Below are 18,094 nucleotides of genomic sequence, written 5' to 3' on the forward strand. Positions count from 1 at the left end.
CCCCCCAAACCCTCCCCAGGCTTCCCACTGTAGTTTGACAGTCGTGTTCAATGTTGCTCTGCCGCATGCCCTTGACCACAATCGAGCCCAGGACCCTTCAATCCACGGGATAACACTCTATCCACTGAGCCAAATCGGCTAGGGCAGTGGTCGGCAAACTCATTAGTCAACAGAGCCAAATATCAACAGTACAACGATTGAAATTTCTTTTGAGAGCCAAATTGTTTAAACTTTAACCATATAGGTAGGTACATTGTTATTAACTTAATTAGGGTACTCCTAAGGCTTAGGAAGAGCCACACTCAAGGGGCCAAAGAGCCACATGTGGCTCACGAGCCGCAGTTTGCCGACTACGGGGCTAGGGCAATTATGTTTTTTTTTTAAAATAAACTTTTTATTTTGGAATAATTATAGATTTACAGGAAACTTTCAAGGCTAGTATAGCGCTTCTGTAGATCCCTTAGTGTCTCCTATTGTTAATGATAATTATGTTTTTAAATAATGTTTTTATCATTTTAAAAACAAAAATATTCCAAAAATGCTAAAAGCTGTTAATAATCACTTATGTCCCTTCCATGTTAATAGCTTGTAGTATACCTTGCCATACCGTTATCTCAACTCTAACACTTTTATACCTATTTATAATGTGCACGTAATTAAGGGGCATTCATGTAAGAACTCCAGTTGTGAAGCATAGCATAGCCCTAATTTATTTTTCTGCGTTTGATTTTGTGACTTTGGCTCAGATTTTGCTCATACCAGGGGAATGCAGATTCTTGTGCAAGCTTTTTAAAAATTGTGTCTGTTCTGTTGCTATTTCTATGAAAAAATTGGTGAAAAGATAAGAAATGATGCTTTAATCTTTTCTTTTATGGTCTCTTTGTAGGAGGAGAGGGCAGTGAGAGATCGGAATCTCCTCCAGGTTCAAGACCATGATCAGCCCATTCTGTGGAAAGTGCAGTTTAACTTGGGCAATAGCAGTCGGCCCAGCAACCAGTGCCGGAACTCCATCCAAGGGAAGCACCTCATCACCGACGAACTAGGTAAGGCTGGCTTCTTTCTCCTCCTGCAGTCAGTGAAGTGCTCTGGTGCCACCATTCCTAGGGTTTTTAAGTAGGGATTTTATATGTGCCTTTTCCCTTCGTGCTCATTTCCAACATTTCTCATGTCTTCTTTGTCTTTCAGACCTAACTCATTGTTCAAGGTTCCCCTCAGCATCAGAGAAGCTTGGTTTGATAATTCTAACTCTGAAACTCCTTGTGCCTATAACTTAGAGTTTTAGCATTTTATCACACATCAGTGCCTCTGCTACTTCCTGCCAATCTCTTTACAGCTCACCCGTCTTTTCTTCTCATCTTGGTCAATTCTGTAGAATAGGAGCTCAGTTTTCTTCGGTAAACTTGAATAATAATTGGTACTTAGGAAATGCATTTGTTAATGACTGATTGGGTAATCTCAAGTGAATTATAAGCACATTCAAAATGTGTTACTCTTACAGTTAAAATAGTTGTCTGTTTTGGTACTTTCTCTCAGACTTTTTAGTTTCCTTTTAGACAGAAAGGTGATTCCTATGCTGGTGAGGTAGTCGGATTAGACAGCTGCTACAGTTTTTACAACTCTAATCTGGCTCAGTCTTCCCAAAGCGAGACTCCCACTAATCCTCAGCCTGCCTTAATTGAGCTCTTACTATGTGCTGGGCACTGGGTGAAAGCTTTCCTTGACTAACCCATTTGATTTTGGCAATAGTCTTACGAGGTCCAGCTATTGCTATAATACCTATAAAGGTGTTGTCACTTTGTAGGTGAAGACACAGGCACTGAGAGGTTAAGGAACTCAAGGAAAAAGCAGATAACATTGCAAATAACCTGTGTTTTATTTTTAACAGAATAAAGTTACTTCCACAAGATGACACAGCTAGTCAGCAGGCAGACATGGGACTAGGACTGAACTTGGAGTTCAGTGTTTTTTTCCTCTTATAAACTGGTGTTTTTTTTTTGTTTTTTTTTTTTATGACACTTATAGTGAGAAAACATGTCATCTATGCCTTGGCTTTAATATTTAATATTAGGTTATGGATGACAATTTGTCATTTTGTAGCTAGCCAAAGAATAATTTTCCTCTGATTATTTCGAGTGAGACAAAGATTCTCAGACTTACTAAGTAAAAAGTTCCAAGAATCAAGCAATTAAAAATTCAAGAGCCATAGATTACATTTTACCTCCATGAGTATGGGAGAAGGGAGAAACAGTTTAATGAAGAAAACTTGCAGGAATTGATGCCATTTAGGAAGCAGATGTCACAATGAATATTGCCAGGGTAACACCTTATTAAATAAGACAACCAATTAGAATTTCAGACTTTCAAAGGTTAGAAGTTATTTTCTCAGTCAATAGCAACACACTCTGCGGTTGTGACCTTACAGAATTCCTTGTTGGAAATGATGTTTGCATGCTTAGATTTATGATGGAAAAGGTGAAATCTTGGTGAGCTTTCTTTCACCAGAAATTAGAAAGACCTGTGGTTTCAAGGCTGCTGGCAGTTAGCACTGGGGAGAGAAAGAAGGCCTGATGTTGACACTGAGAATGTGGAAAAGAGAAAAGGGCAGAAAGATAATTTCAACAAGTGGAGTGTAGGTCACATTATATTTTACAACTTCCTGACCCAGAAGTGGTAAAATTGCTGTGTATTTATCATTTGGGGCAGAATTTCAAGAAACATTTTGGCTTACTTGGATTTTTTTGTTTGTATATTTATAATCCTTATAATCCCAGAAACATTTGTGATGGCATTAGAATCATCATCATCATATTCTCTCTCCCTCTCTCTCTCTCTCTCTCTCTCTCTCTCTCTCTCTGTTAATCCTCACCCGAGGATATTTTCCCATTGATTTTTTAAGGAGAGTGGAAGAGAGAGGGAAAGACAGAGAGAAACATCGATGTGAGAGAAACACATTGATTGGTTGCCTCCTGCACGCGCCCCAACCAGGGCCCAGGCCAGGGAGGAACCTGCAACCAAGGTACATGCCCTTGACTGGAATCAAACCCGGGACCCTTTGGTCCGCAGGCCGACGCTCTAGCCACTGAGCCAAACCGGCTAGGGCTGGAATCATCCTCTCTTAATTTAAAGACAGAGTGGCACAGTTAAAGTAACGAAAAGCACCAGTCCCAGGTAAGCCCCAGTTTTCCAAGTGTGAGTGAGGGCTCTTTTAGTTTCTTCCATTGTGTTCCTGGTGCTTCCTACATTTGCACAGACTTTGTTTTCCAGAGTAGTTTCTGAAAACAACAGTATACTTCACCAAGTCTCATTCTCTGAGGGTTAAGAAGCTGGGGTATTTGGATGGACAGCTGCTCTGACCTGTGGGCCTGGGCATATACCTGTGGGCTTGAGTGTGCATCTGTGAGCTGTGTGTACATCTGGGAGTTTCCCAAGGGCCAAGTGGTGTCCCTCATCCACTTCTTCTCACATACCTCGTTCCCACTCCCAGAAAGATGTAGAGAAATGTCTGTTTAGCAACTCTGAACAATAAATTAACTTTTGCAAGATGATTCATTCCTTAAAGTTGAGCATGGATTGGCTGGGTTGGAGGGAGTGTGTGTATAGAGATGATGGGATTTATTTATTATTTTATATTTTTAAAATATATTTTAATTGATTTCAGAGAGGAAGGGAGAGAGAGAGAGACATTGATCAGCTGCCTCCTGCAATCCCCCCCCCCCTCCCCCCGGGGATCGAGCCCACAACCCAGGCATGTGCCCTGACCGAGAATCGAACCGGTTCATAGGTCGACACTCAACCACTGAGCCATGCTGGCTGGGAGAGATGATGGGATTTATGAGGAGTGGAGGGAATTAGGAGGATTTTTCTTTCTTGGGTATTAGAGGATTCCCTTTTCCCAATACTGAGGGGTAATTGAACACTTGGTATGTATACTTGAAAACAGCCTAAATCAGTTTGTAAAGGTGAGGTGTAACTACTTCAATTAAAAAAAAATCTTCCAAACCATTCAATAAATGGCAAGCATTTAAAAGATACCTGCGAAAAGGAGGGGGCAGGTGTTTGTTTTTTATCTAGAAGGATTTCACTTTTGGGAATTAATGCCTTGGCTTTTTCTATTTTTAGATTTTTGTATTGAAAAAATGGCATTTTTCTGCAGGTGTAGATGAAAAAATGGCTTTTTCCCCTAGATTAGAATAGGAAAACACAGGCGTGACTTCACATGGAGAGTAAATCAAACACGCAGCAGCAGACTAACAGGTTGTTTTAGGTAGGTAAGGCTGGAGCCTACTTCTAATGTGGGAATTGATGTTTTTAAAGGACGGCATGTAAGAAGCAAGCCCTCATCACATAGTGTCTGATTCTCCTACCTCTTTGGTGCTTAGGATTCTCCAAACTCCAGATTCTGTCTCTGATCTTTGCATACAGTGTGTACGTTGCTGAGTCCAGATCACGGCTGGTAGTGAGTTGGGATCCCTGCTGGTTTAATACTCAGGGTAGTCTCTGACTTGCAGGATACGTTTGTGAAAGGAAGGACTTGCTGGTGAATGGCTGCTGTAATGTCAACGTCCCGGGCACCAAGCAGTACTGCTGTGATGGCTGCTTGACCAACGGCTGCTGCAGCGCTTACGAGCACTGCGTTTCCTGCTGCCTGCAGCCCAACAAGGTATGGAGAGCTGCTCCTTGCTCTGCATCTGCTCGCGTCTCTCTGCCTTTATTTTATGATGAGCATTGGGTTCTTCTGAAAATAGAACTTAGAAGGGAGCTTTGTAGGTGTCAGGAGTTACTGCTGTGAAATAGCCTTTGTCTCCAAGGAAGGAGGTGGTTCCCAGTGACTTGAATGGTTCTTTTGCAGAATGGGCCATTGTTTTGCTAATCAGATATCTGATGAATAAGATACCAGTGCTCTTTCCCCTTGGAGCTGGCTGCCTCCCTCACTCTTACCCCTACCCCCACCCCGTCAGCAGTCTCCTAGTTTAGGAGAAATATCCAAGGTTACTTTTTGTGCTGCTGAGTCTGGAATTTATTATAGGTACTAACTTTTGTTTCCATAGCAACTTCTCCTGGAGCGCTTCCTCAACCGGGCAGCTGTGGCCTTCCAGAACCTCTTCATGGCAGTGGAGGATCACTTTGAATTGTGTTTGGCTAAATGCAGGACCTCATCCCAGGTCAGAAGCTCTGATGTTTCTAGCTGGGGGCTGGGTGGGTAGGAGGAAGGGTGGGTGGGAAAGTATGATCATGGAGGTATGATTATGATATGTCATAGGATATGAGTGATAATGGAGAAGAGATTCAAATGAAGCTTTGGTGGAATGAGTGTTTAGAATGTCAGCATGAGATTTATACAAGTCAGAGAAGTAAAATGTTTATATTAAATCAAGGTCTAATCAACTTGCATCTCCCCATCTGATTGGCATGTCTATACTTTTAAGTGGGAGCCTAAAATTATTTTTTAAATCTGGGTGGAATCTTAATAGTCCAGTTTCTGAGAGAAGTTCTTTTGTCAGAACTGAGGCTTTTCAGCAACCACTCATTGAGAGTAAATAGTAATTTGTTCTGGGACAGAATTATGGTTTATTTTAGGATTCAAGAGGAAGGGGCAGGTGGTGTTTCAAAATACATGCGTAATGTGTCGGTCGTCAAGCTCGATACTCATCAGCATGCTGTCATTACATGCTTTGCTCTGCGGGCACTGAACATCGCACCTGCTGCTGAAAGCGTCTGGAAGTCCATCACTGTGGCCTTGGCTCTCAGCTTTTGTGGTTGGGCTGTTGTGGGGCTGTCTTTTTAAAAAATCACCGACGTGTTTGTTATACAAGCACGCTTCTTCTGGCCTTTATTCATGGTGTCTCCAAGATTGTACTGGCTTCGTCTGAGATAACTGACTCATTTGTCATTTTCTGGAACTCTTGTACTCTTTGCCAGATGTCTGTCTGTAGTCCACCTTTTGATTTTACGCCACTTTTTATGTCTCTGGTCTGCTCTTAGAGCACCCAGCATCATTGGGTAAATGTTTCAGGGATTATAATGAGCATTTGAAAACATGAAGAAATTCCTGGTGGGCTTGTTTTGTTGGAAGAGCTTTCCACTTGAATGGGCCTTAAAGGAAATGTGGAGGAAGGCTGAACACGTGACTTACTTTGATTCAGATTCTCTCTCATTCCGAGAGCTGCCAGAAAAGTCGAAATATTTTCTTTCTTTAACTGGTAAAACTCAGAAGTTATTTCCAGTTGTGAGTGAAGATGCTAAACTTTCTGTCTTTATTGTAAAGAGATATTTCCCAGTTGGCAATTTGTTTATATAGCAGTATCCCAAGAAAGAGAAGCTTTTGGCTACATGTCTGCAAATTGGATTAGTACTTACAGTGTAGATGTTTAGTATTGGTCTTGGGCTAATTAATGAACTCCAGACTAGCCAAAAACTCAAGTTGCCTGTATGAAAACAAATTGCTGAAAAATTAGCCATTGGGGTGTTTGTTTTAAATCACACTTCCTATTTCTCAGCCAAATAAGGCTTGTCTGGTATTGTGGGATTTGGCCCGAGTGCCAAACCCAGAGATACATAAAACTTTATGAAAGCGATTTGAAATGTATCTCCTCCATATTTTCAGGGTTCAGTACCAGTGACTGAATTTCTGTGAAGCACAGAGTCAGGTTCAAAACACCCTTTGGACCTTAATCTAATATAAAATAATTTGAGAAAAACTAGTTGTCCTGAGTTGCAGTGAGGTTGTTAGAAACTCACTTGTGTACATAAAAAGAAACAGTCATGCAGCGATGTTATGTCCATTTTCATGATCTTCATTGGCATTCTGCGTTGAGCATTCGCCTTTGTTCCAGAAAGTGCCTGGGAGCCTGATAGTGACATTTGGAGATGGATGTGGCCAGGCTCCTGCAGGGAGTGCCTGACAGCAGCCCGCTTGGACTTCGGCAGCTCTGAAGGGAGGTGTGTGGGACTGCTCTCTCACGGAGCTCTTGTCTTCCCTTTTGCCAACAGAGTGTGCAGCACGAGAACACCTATAGGGATCCCATAGCAAAGTATTGCTATGGAGAGAGCCCTCCCGAGCTCTTCCCAGCGTGATGGGCGCAGTGATGGGCACAGAAGACTTTCCAAGCACATGCGGCTAAAGCACTTAGTCTGAAGCCAGGCTCAGCGGTCACTAGTCCCTTGGAAGAAGAGAGTTGTCGTGCGGAAACCTTGGCTTTGACCACTTCTTGGGCTGTACTCTTTGGGCTGCACTCCCCGCCGGGCTTCACCAGATGGGACTGATCTATAAAGCAGCTTGGAAACACCAGCGGGTCACGTTTGAAAAAGACCAAACTGCAGGCGACCTTGCGGAGGGATTGGTGCTGTGGGCACCTCCACCGTTGCAGCTGCTCGGGGTCCCAGGGTAACTCACAGGGCTCATCGGGGCCCTTCACTGTACAGTTATTTATTGGATTTCTTTGTAGTAGTGGGAAAATTATAATGTTTTATATTGAAGAATGCCTTGCCTTGATAGTTGAATATATTCAAGGAAACTGTTGTGGTTGTTGTTTTCTTATGTTCTTTAGTTTCATGAGTTAAATCATCCCTTCACCCAGATAAAATGGCCTCTTAGAACATGCATGTTCTCTCCAGGTAGTTATTTTGGTTTTGTTTTAACAGCATCTTCAGGAGTGGGCCCTGAACACCGTATGCTGACATCTAAAACTGTCTGAGATCTCAAAGATACTGTTCCATTCTCATCTAGCGCCAAGTTTCCAGCAGCTGCTACCATGTGCTCTCAGATTTTTTCTGGGGGATCTGGGATACATGTATGCCTGTGGCAAGCATCGCTTTAACCTGAGAGTCTGACTTACTGTTCCAGAGGATTTTGTTCTCATTTCCTATGAAGTGCCTGGTCATCTTGGTTGTGGTCCAGCAGGAGCCTCAGGAAAATCACTGCAGCCTCCTCTCCTCCCCGTCATGGAACCCTGTGTTAAGGCGATTCCTCAGTGGAGATACATCTACAACTGGCCATAAGCGGTCATTCTTTATTGCTTTCAGCTTCATGAGATGTAACAAGTACAGACATGCAGTTTCCCCATGATTCGCAGAGGGAGAAGAAAACCCAAGTTGCTAGGAAGGAGCTGTAAGAGACTTAACATCTACCCTCAGGGGGACGAGTGAATGAACGCAGGCATGCGGTTGCAGGTCCACACGCTCCAGGCGTGCCCTATGTTTCCAGAACAACACTAAACCTCTCTGGTCAAGGCCAGGAGTGTTTGGTCCTCAGATCACGACAGGCCCCTTGAGTAGTATCCCTCTTTGCTCTCAGGAGTTCCATTACTGCATAGCTCTTTCCCGGAGTCACACACTGACCTGGGGTTGGGCAAGGTTTTTTCATTTTATTGGTTCAAGTTGTTGACCTTGGAGCAGAGCGCTATTTTATAACCTGCTTTTGACTTTTTTTTTCTTTTTCTTTGGGCCCTGTTTGCCTTCCAGTATGTTTCTGCAATATGTAGTGGCCATTTCCTTTCACCACCTCCTATTACTTCTTATACTTAACCTTCCCAAAGTGGTTTGTCCTGATAAATAAGTTTTCTTTGAGGGTAAACTGTGTGTCTGGCAGTTGTTTTTAAATGTTAGATCCCAAGAAATGTAATCAATGTGCAGTGGACTTTTTGGGTTCTCTGTGTATTCATTGGTGCTAAATCAAACTGTATGTGAAAGAAATGTGCATGTCTGGGTGTTTTACCATCTCGGGTGTTTTTCTGTAACTCAGTGTGAGATTTGAGTTTGTTTTCTGTGGTCACTGGTACCAGCCTCTCCTTTGAGCCTATTTTAACTCTTGAGAAATATAACATAGATTTAATGTGAGAAGAGTTTCCTCACAGGTTAACCCATGGATGTTGACTTTGTACTTGAATATTGACTTGGCATGCTTTGCATTTTCCATGCCTCTGCAAACAGTATCTATAGCCTTGTGATAGAGAATTAAGCTCACTTGTGTTTGCACCTCCTGGATGAGGCAATAGTCAGGGGTGAAGTGACTTCCCAGAGTCCCTGCTGAGATTTAATGACTGAACCAAAACAAGAACTTCATCTGGGGCCCGGTCCACTGTCCTTCTCACCAACTCTCCTCAGCTCCAATGCTGACTCATCTGTAAACAGCCCCCCTGAGAGCATATAGATTTCAGCCGTCCAGGCCAAAAAAGGGGAGAGGTGGCATAAATAGCCAAATTGGGCCGATAATCCAAAGGTCATTTTCACTTGGCCCTGGAATATGTTTGTTGTACTTAAGTCAATTAGGGGTGTGTTCACTGTTTTGGCAACTCCCAGTGCTGTAGAGGACATAATAAGTCACCCAAAGGACCTGGACTGGCCTTCTCACCCAGGACCTCTCGCCTCTCCAATCCCTGGTTGGTTTCTGGTTCCCCTGACTGAGGGTTTCTAGAATTAGAGGCCTCGTCTTGGCAAAGTGCATGATACATAATGAAATTTTAGGAAAAGATCAAAGAAGGGACAAAAACACCTTTTGTTTAAGTATTGCGTGCTTGGGGCTAAAGGTAATTAGGTAATTCAAAGCTTTCCCCCCAATTCTGAATCTTAATTACTATGCTCCTTGCTGAGGCCATAAAGATGAGATGTATCCGCAGGCAAAGAAACAACCAGTAAAGTGAGGAAAGGGCACTGAGATAGGCATGTATAGAGGAGAGGATGTCCTGCCTCCACGGTGCCAGGGACTCTGGGTGGCCCTGGACTCGGCTGGTCTGGAGCTGGCATTGCAGGGTGAGCTCGGTAGCCCTTAGGAAGCAGAGGACAGGGCTTTAGGGCAAGGAATGTGGGTTTCAGATCGCTGCTCCCAGAAACTGATGTGGAGGGCCTTGGGGTTGCACCTTGGCTGGTGTAGCTGCAGAGGAACTCTGGGGAGGGTCACATAATTGAATTTTTCTATCGTTGAGATTTATAAACTAGAGGCCTGGTGCATGACATTTGTGCACTTGGGGGATGGGGAGGTCCCTCAGCCCGGCCTGCACCCTCTTGCAGTCCTGGAGCCCTTGGAGAATGTCTGCCTGCCAGCTTAGGCCCGCTCCCCTTGGGCCTAAGCCGGCAGGTGGACATTCCCCATGGGGTCCTTAGTGCTGTCGCGAAGGTGGGAGAGGCTCCCGCCACTGCCACTGCACTTGCCAGCCATCAGCCCAGCTTCTGGCTGAGCACACTCCCCCTGTGGGAGCGCGCTGACCACCAGGGGGCAGCTCCTGCATTGAGAGTTTACCCCCTGGTGGTCAGTGAGCATCATAGCAACCGGTTGTCCACCGTTCAGTCAATTTGCATATTACCCTTTTATTATATAGGATTGTAGATGTACAGAGATGCTGCCGGTGTAGTGTCCTCACAGGCAGAATTCTGCCTTGCCGTTAATAACTGCCTCTACTAATGGCATGACCTTGGGCACTCAGGTCCTTCCTCTGTGAAACGGGGTCACATCTGCCTCTCCCAGGGTTACGAGGTGGCAGGAAGTCTGTGTCTGCACCCACAGGGGTGATGTCACACAGCCTGCATGGTGGGGATCGATTGGCCCCTCAGGGGGAAGGGTGGTAATGACAGAGCCCTTAGTATTGATTTTATTTCTATTTTTTAAAGAACTCATGCTAAAGATAAAAAATTTCAGATAATTCAGATATATGTAAAGATGAAAGTAATCTAAAATCATACATCCTAGGGATAAGCCCCAGTCCTTTTTCTCTTCCCTCATGACTTTCTAGACAGGAGTGAGAGCACTTTTTCCTCTTGAGAACAATCCCATAATGTACATCCTAGTATGTAACATAAAGGCCCATATACTAATGTTTAATGACCACATGGTGTCAAATACAATGATGTTATGAATCCCCTGCTGACCATGTTTAGCTTATTTTTCTGCTACTGCAAGTAATGCATTGATAAACTTTCACAGACACGTGTTTAGATTTATCTGATAACTTTTCACCAGTTTTCACTTTCACCTGCATTGCCATATCCTTGAGAACCCTGTGTTACCATTTTTTAACTCTTTGCTAATGGATCTCAGTGTTCTAATTTGTATTTATTTAGTGTCTAGTGAGGTGAGCCCTTTCCCTTGTTTTGGTTGGTCATTTATCATTCCACGTAAAGTGTCTGTTGGTGACCCTCACAGAGCATCCTATATAATAAAAGGCTAATGCAAATTGACCAAACAGCGGAACGACCGGTTGCTATGACATGCACTGACCACCAGGGGGCAGGTGCTCAATGCAGTATGCTCCCACAGGGGAAGCCTCGCTCAGCCAGAAGCTGGGCTCATGGCTGGCAAGCACAGCGCAGTGGTGGGAGCCTCCTGCCTCCGTGGCAGTGCTAAGGACATCTAACTGACAGTGGGGAGTGCGCCTAAGCTGTCAGTCAGACATCCCCTGAGGCTTCTGTATTGCGAGAGGGCTCAGGCTGGGCTGAGGGACTGCCCCCCCCCCCCAGGGCACGAATTTCGTGCCCCAGGACTCTTAATTTTTACATAAAAGAAAGCCTACACCCCTTTTCTCTCTCAGCCCTGTGCTAACCTTATTGTGTGTACAGAAGCAAGTGGCTCATGTGTCAACAAACTAACTTTTTTAGTTGATGTAGGGCAGTGAACAGGGGCAGTTTTGTCCGGAGACATTTTTGTCACAACTGGGGGAGTGTGGCATCCCGAGTGGTGGAGGCTAGGGATGCTGTCAGACACCCTGCAGTGCCCAGACGGCTCCCATGACACACAGTTCCCCGGTTCCAAATGGTTCCAAACGGCAGCCGTGCGAGGTGGAGGGGCCCGCTCCAGTCGGTAGTATTTCCCCCTCAGGTTGAGCCGAAGAGCTGCAGGAGCTGCGTGCTGACTTTATTATGTCTCTGCCCTTGCTTTCTGCGGTGCTGAAGTGCTGCTGATTAAATTACCCCGAAGTCCCACGGGACCCGCTGCTTCCTCGCAGGTCTCTCGCAGCCCAGTGCTGCCTCCAGGAGCGATGTTATTACTCTGCTGCGGTGTCCTTCGCACACTGACATAACCCAGGTGCAGACACCCTCCCCTCCGCTGAGTGACCTGGAGGGGTATACACAGCGCCCTCCCTTCTCTAGCGGAGTTGTTCTCCCCAGGACCACTGCAGCAGCTCTGTACATGGAGGGACTGTGAGGGTGTGTGTGTGGGGGGGGGGGGGGGAGGGAGAGGGGGAAACACCACGACAGATTCTATTTGGAAAACTAGTCATTCTACTATAAAAAGGTGCCACATAGTAAATAGTAATTATTTTAAAAAGCCAGTGGGATTATGAGAGTTCTTTCTACACAATCACTCTTCCTGACTCTGGCATGTCAATAATGTATTGCCTCCTACGCCTTTTCCTGTGGGCATTTTTCTTGCATTGTTTGTTCATGGTGTGAGCACAGTTTGGGTACCAGTATCCCTGTTTTTGCTCAGTCACGTGTCTGTGACGTTCCTTGTCCAGTCTTGCGTTCACACGAAGGGAACAGGTGGCAACACCTGTCTGCTGTGAGTGGGCAACTCCGTGTCCCGGCAGGAACTTGTCACTCACCTGTGTGTGTACACCTTGATTCTTGTCTGATGATAAAGCCTAACTGCTGGGCTTTCTGTAAAATGAAAGTACAGCCTTTAACATTATTATAAACAAAGCAACGTGACCAGTTACAACCATAGGGCAAAGCAGTTAATTCAGATACTTGAACAGGAGTCCAGTTTTATTATGTCTCGGGACTGTATGATCTGTGGGCCCCCAGGGACCAAAACACATTGCTGCTAGAAATGCATTTTTTGTAAGTGGGTGCCTTCAGAGTATTTTAATAGTGTGAATAGTTTTTGCAATCTTTTCCATTCATAAATTTTTTATGTAGAGTAGGCTAGCTCTGGTCAGCTTGCATTCAGATTATCACAGAATCGAAGTGGTATTGGCTAAATGAGAAATCGGCGTTATCAGTGAAATTCAAGGTTTCAGACTATTGGCCACACCTCGCTATTACTAAGGAGGGTGTGTGTGTGACAACAGCAATACGAACTATGTGAGTAGCATTCTAATTTTATTGACAAGAACACAGGCATTAACAACCTTGAGTGAATGAACTTCTTCTGGCGTTGGTTTCCTCTCGCTAAGGTGTCTTGCAGAGCCAAAATTCTGATTTTTTTGTGACCAGCCAAAGGTCCCATGTGTTAAGGCAAGACCAGGGCCCGTGTCTCTTGGCGACTGGTCCTTGGCTTTGACTCTCACAAGGTGCACGGAGACCAGCCATCTGGAGCCCATTTTCCTCAAACCAGAGCTTCCCCTTCTCTCAAAGATTACAACTGGGGCTAGCCATTTTCTGCCTCTTCCTCCTCTAATTTTAAATAGACACCATATTCTTCTCTGCTGGGACCAACTTATCATGTATTGCTGCTCTGCACCTGTGCAAACAGCTGCTGTGTTTTCCATCATAGAAACAGCTGCCTTTTGGCAGGGAAGCACAGAACTGTACTCGGTAGCTGTACCTTCATCCAGTGCTAAGAGGCTTAACCTGAGATACCGTCTTGGAATTACTTTTTTGTTGTTGTTAATCCTCACCTGAGGATATTTTTCCATTTATTTTTGGGGAGAGTGGAAGAGAAAGGGAAAGACAGAGAGACACATTGATTGGTTGCCTCCTGCACGAGCCCCGACTAGGGCCCGGGCCGGGAGGAGCCTGCCACCAAGGTACATGCCTTTGGCCAGAATTGAATCTGGGACCCTTTGGTCCGCAGGCTGATGCTCTAGCCACTGAGCCAAATCGGCTAGGGCTGGAATTCCTAGTAAGGGCTTCTGCAGTCATTGCTCAGTAAAAGGTCTTCCTTTGCATTCCTTTTGTGATTATAGGTCAAAAACCTTTAAATGTAGCAGATTACATTTTAAAATGTATAACATTACAAAAGGAAATAAATTGTGCCAAATTAGATTCTTAGCTTCCACAGATAACCTACCACTAATTAAAGTTTTGATGTCAAGTTTTGCCTATATTTTGTAGATCAACGTGTACTTTGTGCTAGTGCGTAAATCAAGGTAGAATACTGTATGGTATTTTTAAATTGACTTAATCCAATGATAGCTTATGAGTTGACAAAGCAGGGAAGTGCACATATGTGTGTCCTCCTGCCTCTCAAATTAAGTCAGGTTAGAGGTGAAAGCCCTTTCATAGTTGCACGCAGTCTCAGTTTTGCGTTTCTGCACCTCGTCCTTGTCTGGTTTTTACTCAGTGGGGAAGGGAGTTCTTTTCTTCACGAGTAAATTACAGGCATTCCGCCTCGGCCAGAGTTGATGTGCGTGAAGCACTCCGAGGATGAAGCCGGTCACAGCCGACTTCCACTGTGTTGTGGGAGCTGAGAGAAAGATGGGGAAACCCTGCTCCAAATATAAGCATGCCGTTCATGTTAGTGAGCCCCGGAACGCAGACATTTATTTTTAAAAATACATGGAAAGGTTGGGAAGGACAGTGGCCATCTTGCTGGATGGCTGGTGGGGGGAAAGGACCTGAGCTCAGGTCAGCCCAGGTTTCCCGCAAAGCAGATCGTCTGCCCGGAGTCCAGTTACAAGATAGTTTTTGCGGTTTTGAAAGATGTCCCCAAGTGCTCCGTGAGTCCCACCAGTGGGCACTCTTTGGAAACTGCTGTGCTCTCTCCCTGGAGGCTCAGAGGCCTGGAGTCGCCCTCACGGGCTGGACTCAGTTTCCCCTGGGAGGTTTTCATCTGGGCAGCTGTTCAGGGCGTGCTCCTGGAGCTCGGGCCCTGACACCCTAGCCTTCCTGAGCGACGCCTGCAGCCTCCCAGGTGCCAAGGTGGAAGCCCGAGATAAGTAATAGTCTTGCAGCAGCTTAGCAGTCAGCTGAGCTACACAAATAAGCTCATTGACCTGGTTTAGCTCTGGGAGGAATGACAAAGTGGAGTCAAATGTGATTCTTAAAGCCCTGTCTTCCCTGCAGCCTTTTCAGACCTGCAAGGACAGCCGCCTGGTGACGTGATGCTCGTGGGCGCTGTTTCAGGGAGAAAAGGGGAGGAGGATGGAGAGAGAGAAGAATGAGGTGCTGGTGGCACGGGCACCAACAATTGCTTTCTGTGCCACTTGGTGGCACCAATTCCATAGGTTTTCTGTCCTCAGCGTAGTCCTTGTCAAGAGATTGTGGGACCCCTGCCTGCATGGATTCTCTCTCCCTAAAACAAGGAAGCTGTTCTATAGATGGGCGACCATCTGATAGTGATGACAAACCAGGACTCTCCGGGGACCTGTCAAGTTTGTGCACAGGGAAGTAGCCTGTGGTCCTCTGCTGGTGCTGTTAGAGACCCAAGGCTTACCCAGGTGTCCACGCCACCCCTTCCTTCTGCCTCCCATTCACCAGATGAAGAGAAGGGTAGGTCCCTTGACCATTCTTGCCCAGACGAAGAAAAGCTCTCGTGCCGTGCTTACAATGTGCCACGCTGCAATGCATGATCGCTTAATCCGCACCCTCTCCTGAGGCAGGTGTCCCTTCGCATCTTCATTTCAGAGGAAGGCTCCGATGCGTGGGTTAAACCTTGCTCGAGGTTGCACCAAGAGATGGGGACCCAATGCAAACTTCAGAGCTCCTGAAGGTACATGTAGGCAGGCCCAGTGGGCAGTTGCCTCTTCACACTGTGATTGGCAGTGACCATCTGCCAATCATTTCCCGTGGGCAGGTGCTGAGCCAAAGGCTTCTTATTTAATCCTACTAGCCATTTTTAGGAGGTAGGTAGGTCTTTTTATTCTCATTTCAAAGAAATAAACTCATCTGTATATTGCATTGTGTGTTTACCACCCAAAGTCAAATCGTCTTCTGTCACCATATATTTGACACCTGAAGACATTCTTGATTGTCACCAGTGTGTAGGTGGAGGTGCTCTAGGCATCCTGTGGGTAGATGGCAGGCATGCTACTCAATATCCTATGGTGCACAGGACCCCCTCCAAAATAAATGAATTATGTAGCCCCCAATGTCACTAGTGCCGAGGCAGAGAAACCCTGGGTTACACTCTGTTACCCTTGAATAGCAGTGACACTGAATTAGTAGCCTGTCATTCATTTAGCACGTTTTTACTTAGCACTTGCTGAGTGCTGGGTGCTGGGAGATAAAGAACTGAAAGGTGGCCTTCTGGAATTTAAATGGCATCTATTCAGTTGCTGTACCACTTGACCTTCCCACCAGCAATGTATGAGGATTCCAATTTCTCCACGTCCACACCGACACTTGTTATTGTCCGTCTTTTTGATTGTAGTCATCCTAGTGGTCATGAAGTGGTATTTCATTGTGGCTTTGACCTGCATATTTCTGATGGCTAGTGATATTGAGCATTCTCATATTCATTGGCTGTTTGTATGTCTTTTTTGGAGAGATGTCTATCCTAATCCTTTGCCATTTTTAAATTGCGTTGCCTTTTTTGCTGAATTGTTAGAGTTCTTTATGTATCTTGGATACAAGCACCTTATTAGATATATGGTTTGCAAATGTGTTCTCCCATTCTGTGGGTTGTTATTTCACTTTCTTGATAGTGTTCTTTGAATCATAAAAGTTAAATTTGTATGAAGTTCAGCTTATCTAGTTTTTCTTTGGTTTCTGTGCTTTTGGTGTCATATCTAATACCACTTGGAATGGCTATAATATAGGGAGATAATTATTTGATTGTACATTGTTTAGAGCTCTTTGTTTCAGATGCTTTTGGCACCTTCCCACCACCACTGATATCTTTATTCTGGGAACATCTGGAATTAGACCAAGGAGTCATTTGCAAATTGTGTCAGATCCCTGAAGCCTTTAGAAACACGCCATGTGGATGCCTGTTTCTCCCCCATGGGTGTGTTTAAAAGTGCTCACACTTCTGCGCATCATTGACAAGGTGCACAAGTGTCCCCGTACCACAGCTTCAGGTGCCTTCTGTCCCTGTCTTTTCACTGTCAACAGTTGCACGAATGCAACCTTGCAGGACCATGTCGCCATCTGCTGGCAATGACGGGAAAGTGCAACAAAGATTCTGCAGGTATTTTCCTTTTTTTTTTTTTTTTATTGATTGCAAGGGAGGGAGAGAGAGAGAAACATCAATGACTAGAGAGAATCATTGATTGGTTGCCTCCTGCATGCCCCCCACTGGGGATCGAGCCCACAACCCAGGCATATGCTCCTGACCGGAATTGAACCCAGGACGCTTCAGTCCACAGGCCGACGCTCCATCCACTGAGCCAAACCAGCTAAGGCCTTTTCCTTTTTTTACTTTTCATGTCATATGGTCAAGTCCCACTAATTCTTTCCATTCTGGCCTACTCTTGCTGCTTTGAAAAGTCTTTCCCCTTTGGAGCCAGTGTATAAATATTAAACGTACTAAAACTGAATCTCTTCCTACAAGGCAAGGAAACGTGTGGTTCTTGTTCTATGGGCAACTCCTGGTACATGAAAACTGTCATGCTGGAGAGGAAAGGAAAATGGATACAGGTCGTTTCATGTGTCGTATTGGTATTGTATGGCCTCTGATGCTCCGGAACCTCCTCTGGGGTATCATTACACCTGCACCTCCCAGCCCTCCCAGGGAAATGTATTGTGATGAGGAGAATGCGGCCCCAGAAAGATAAGTGACGGACCTTTGTTTTCTAGAACTGCATGCACAACAACTTTATATTTTTTTAATGAGTGGTACAACAGTCAGGGTGTAACATCCTTAGTACCTAGCGTAATGTCTTACACTCTGTTTTAATAAGTATTTATTAAATGGCCCTGGCTCCATAGCTCAGTTGGTTAGAGTGTCGTCCTGCTACGCCAAAGTTGTGAGTTCGATCCCTGGTCAGGGCACATACAAGAATCAACCAATGAGCCCTAGCTGGTTTGGCTCAGTGGATAGAGTGTCGGCCAGCAGACTGAAGGGTCCCAGGTTCGATTCTGGTCCAAGGGCACATGCCAGGGTTCTGGGCTCGATCCCCAGTAGAGGGTGTGCAGGAGGTAACCGATCAATGATTCTCTCTCATCATTGATATTTCTATCTCCCTCTCTCCCTTCCTGTCTGAAATCAATAAAAATATATTTTAAAAAAAGAATCAACCAATAAATTCATGAATAAATGGAACAACAAATCGATGTTTCT

The 18,094-nt window shown here is 45.1% G+C and overlaps 1 protein-coding gene across 3 annotated transcripts in view; it reads left to right on the forward strand.

Annotated features, from left to right (window-relative positions):
• CUNH12orf49 (chromosome unknown C12orf49 homolog) overlaps positions 1–18,094 on the forward strand; it is a 69,032-nt gene that overhangs the window by 7,837 nt on the left and 43,101 nt on the right. Inside the window, exons 2-5 of one of the 3 annotated variants that reach the window (XM_006098250.3) lie at positions 887–1,043; positions 4,509–4,660; positions 5,049–5,162; positions 6,991–7,600. In XM_006098250.3, coding sequence (XP_006098312.1) covers positions 887–1,043; positions 4,509–4,660; positions 5,049–5,162; positions 6,991–7,074 — 507 coding nt within the window. In that variant the 3' untranslated portion in view covers positions 7,075–7,600. Of the gene's footprint in view, positions 1–886; positions 1,044–4,508; positions 4,661–5,048; positions 5,163–6,990; positions 7,601–18,094 lie in introns of those variants that run through there. The other 2 variants (XM_023761998.1, XM_006098249.3) reach the window with 2 other exon arrangements.

Source organism: Myotis lucifugus, unplaced genomic scaffold (genome assembly GCF_000147115.1).
Source record: "Myotis lucifugus unplaced genomic scaffold, Myoluc2.0 scaffold_226, whole genome shotgun sequence".
Taxonomy (NCBI): Eukaryota; Metazoa; Chordata; class Mammalia; order Chiroptera; family Vespertilionidae; genus Myotis; species Myotis lucifugus.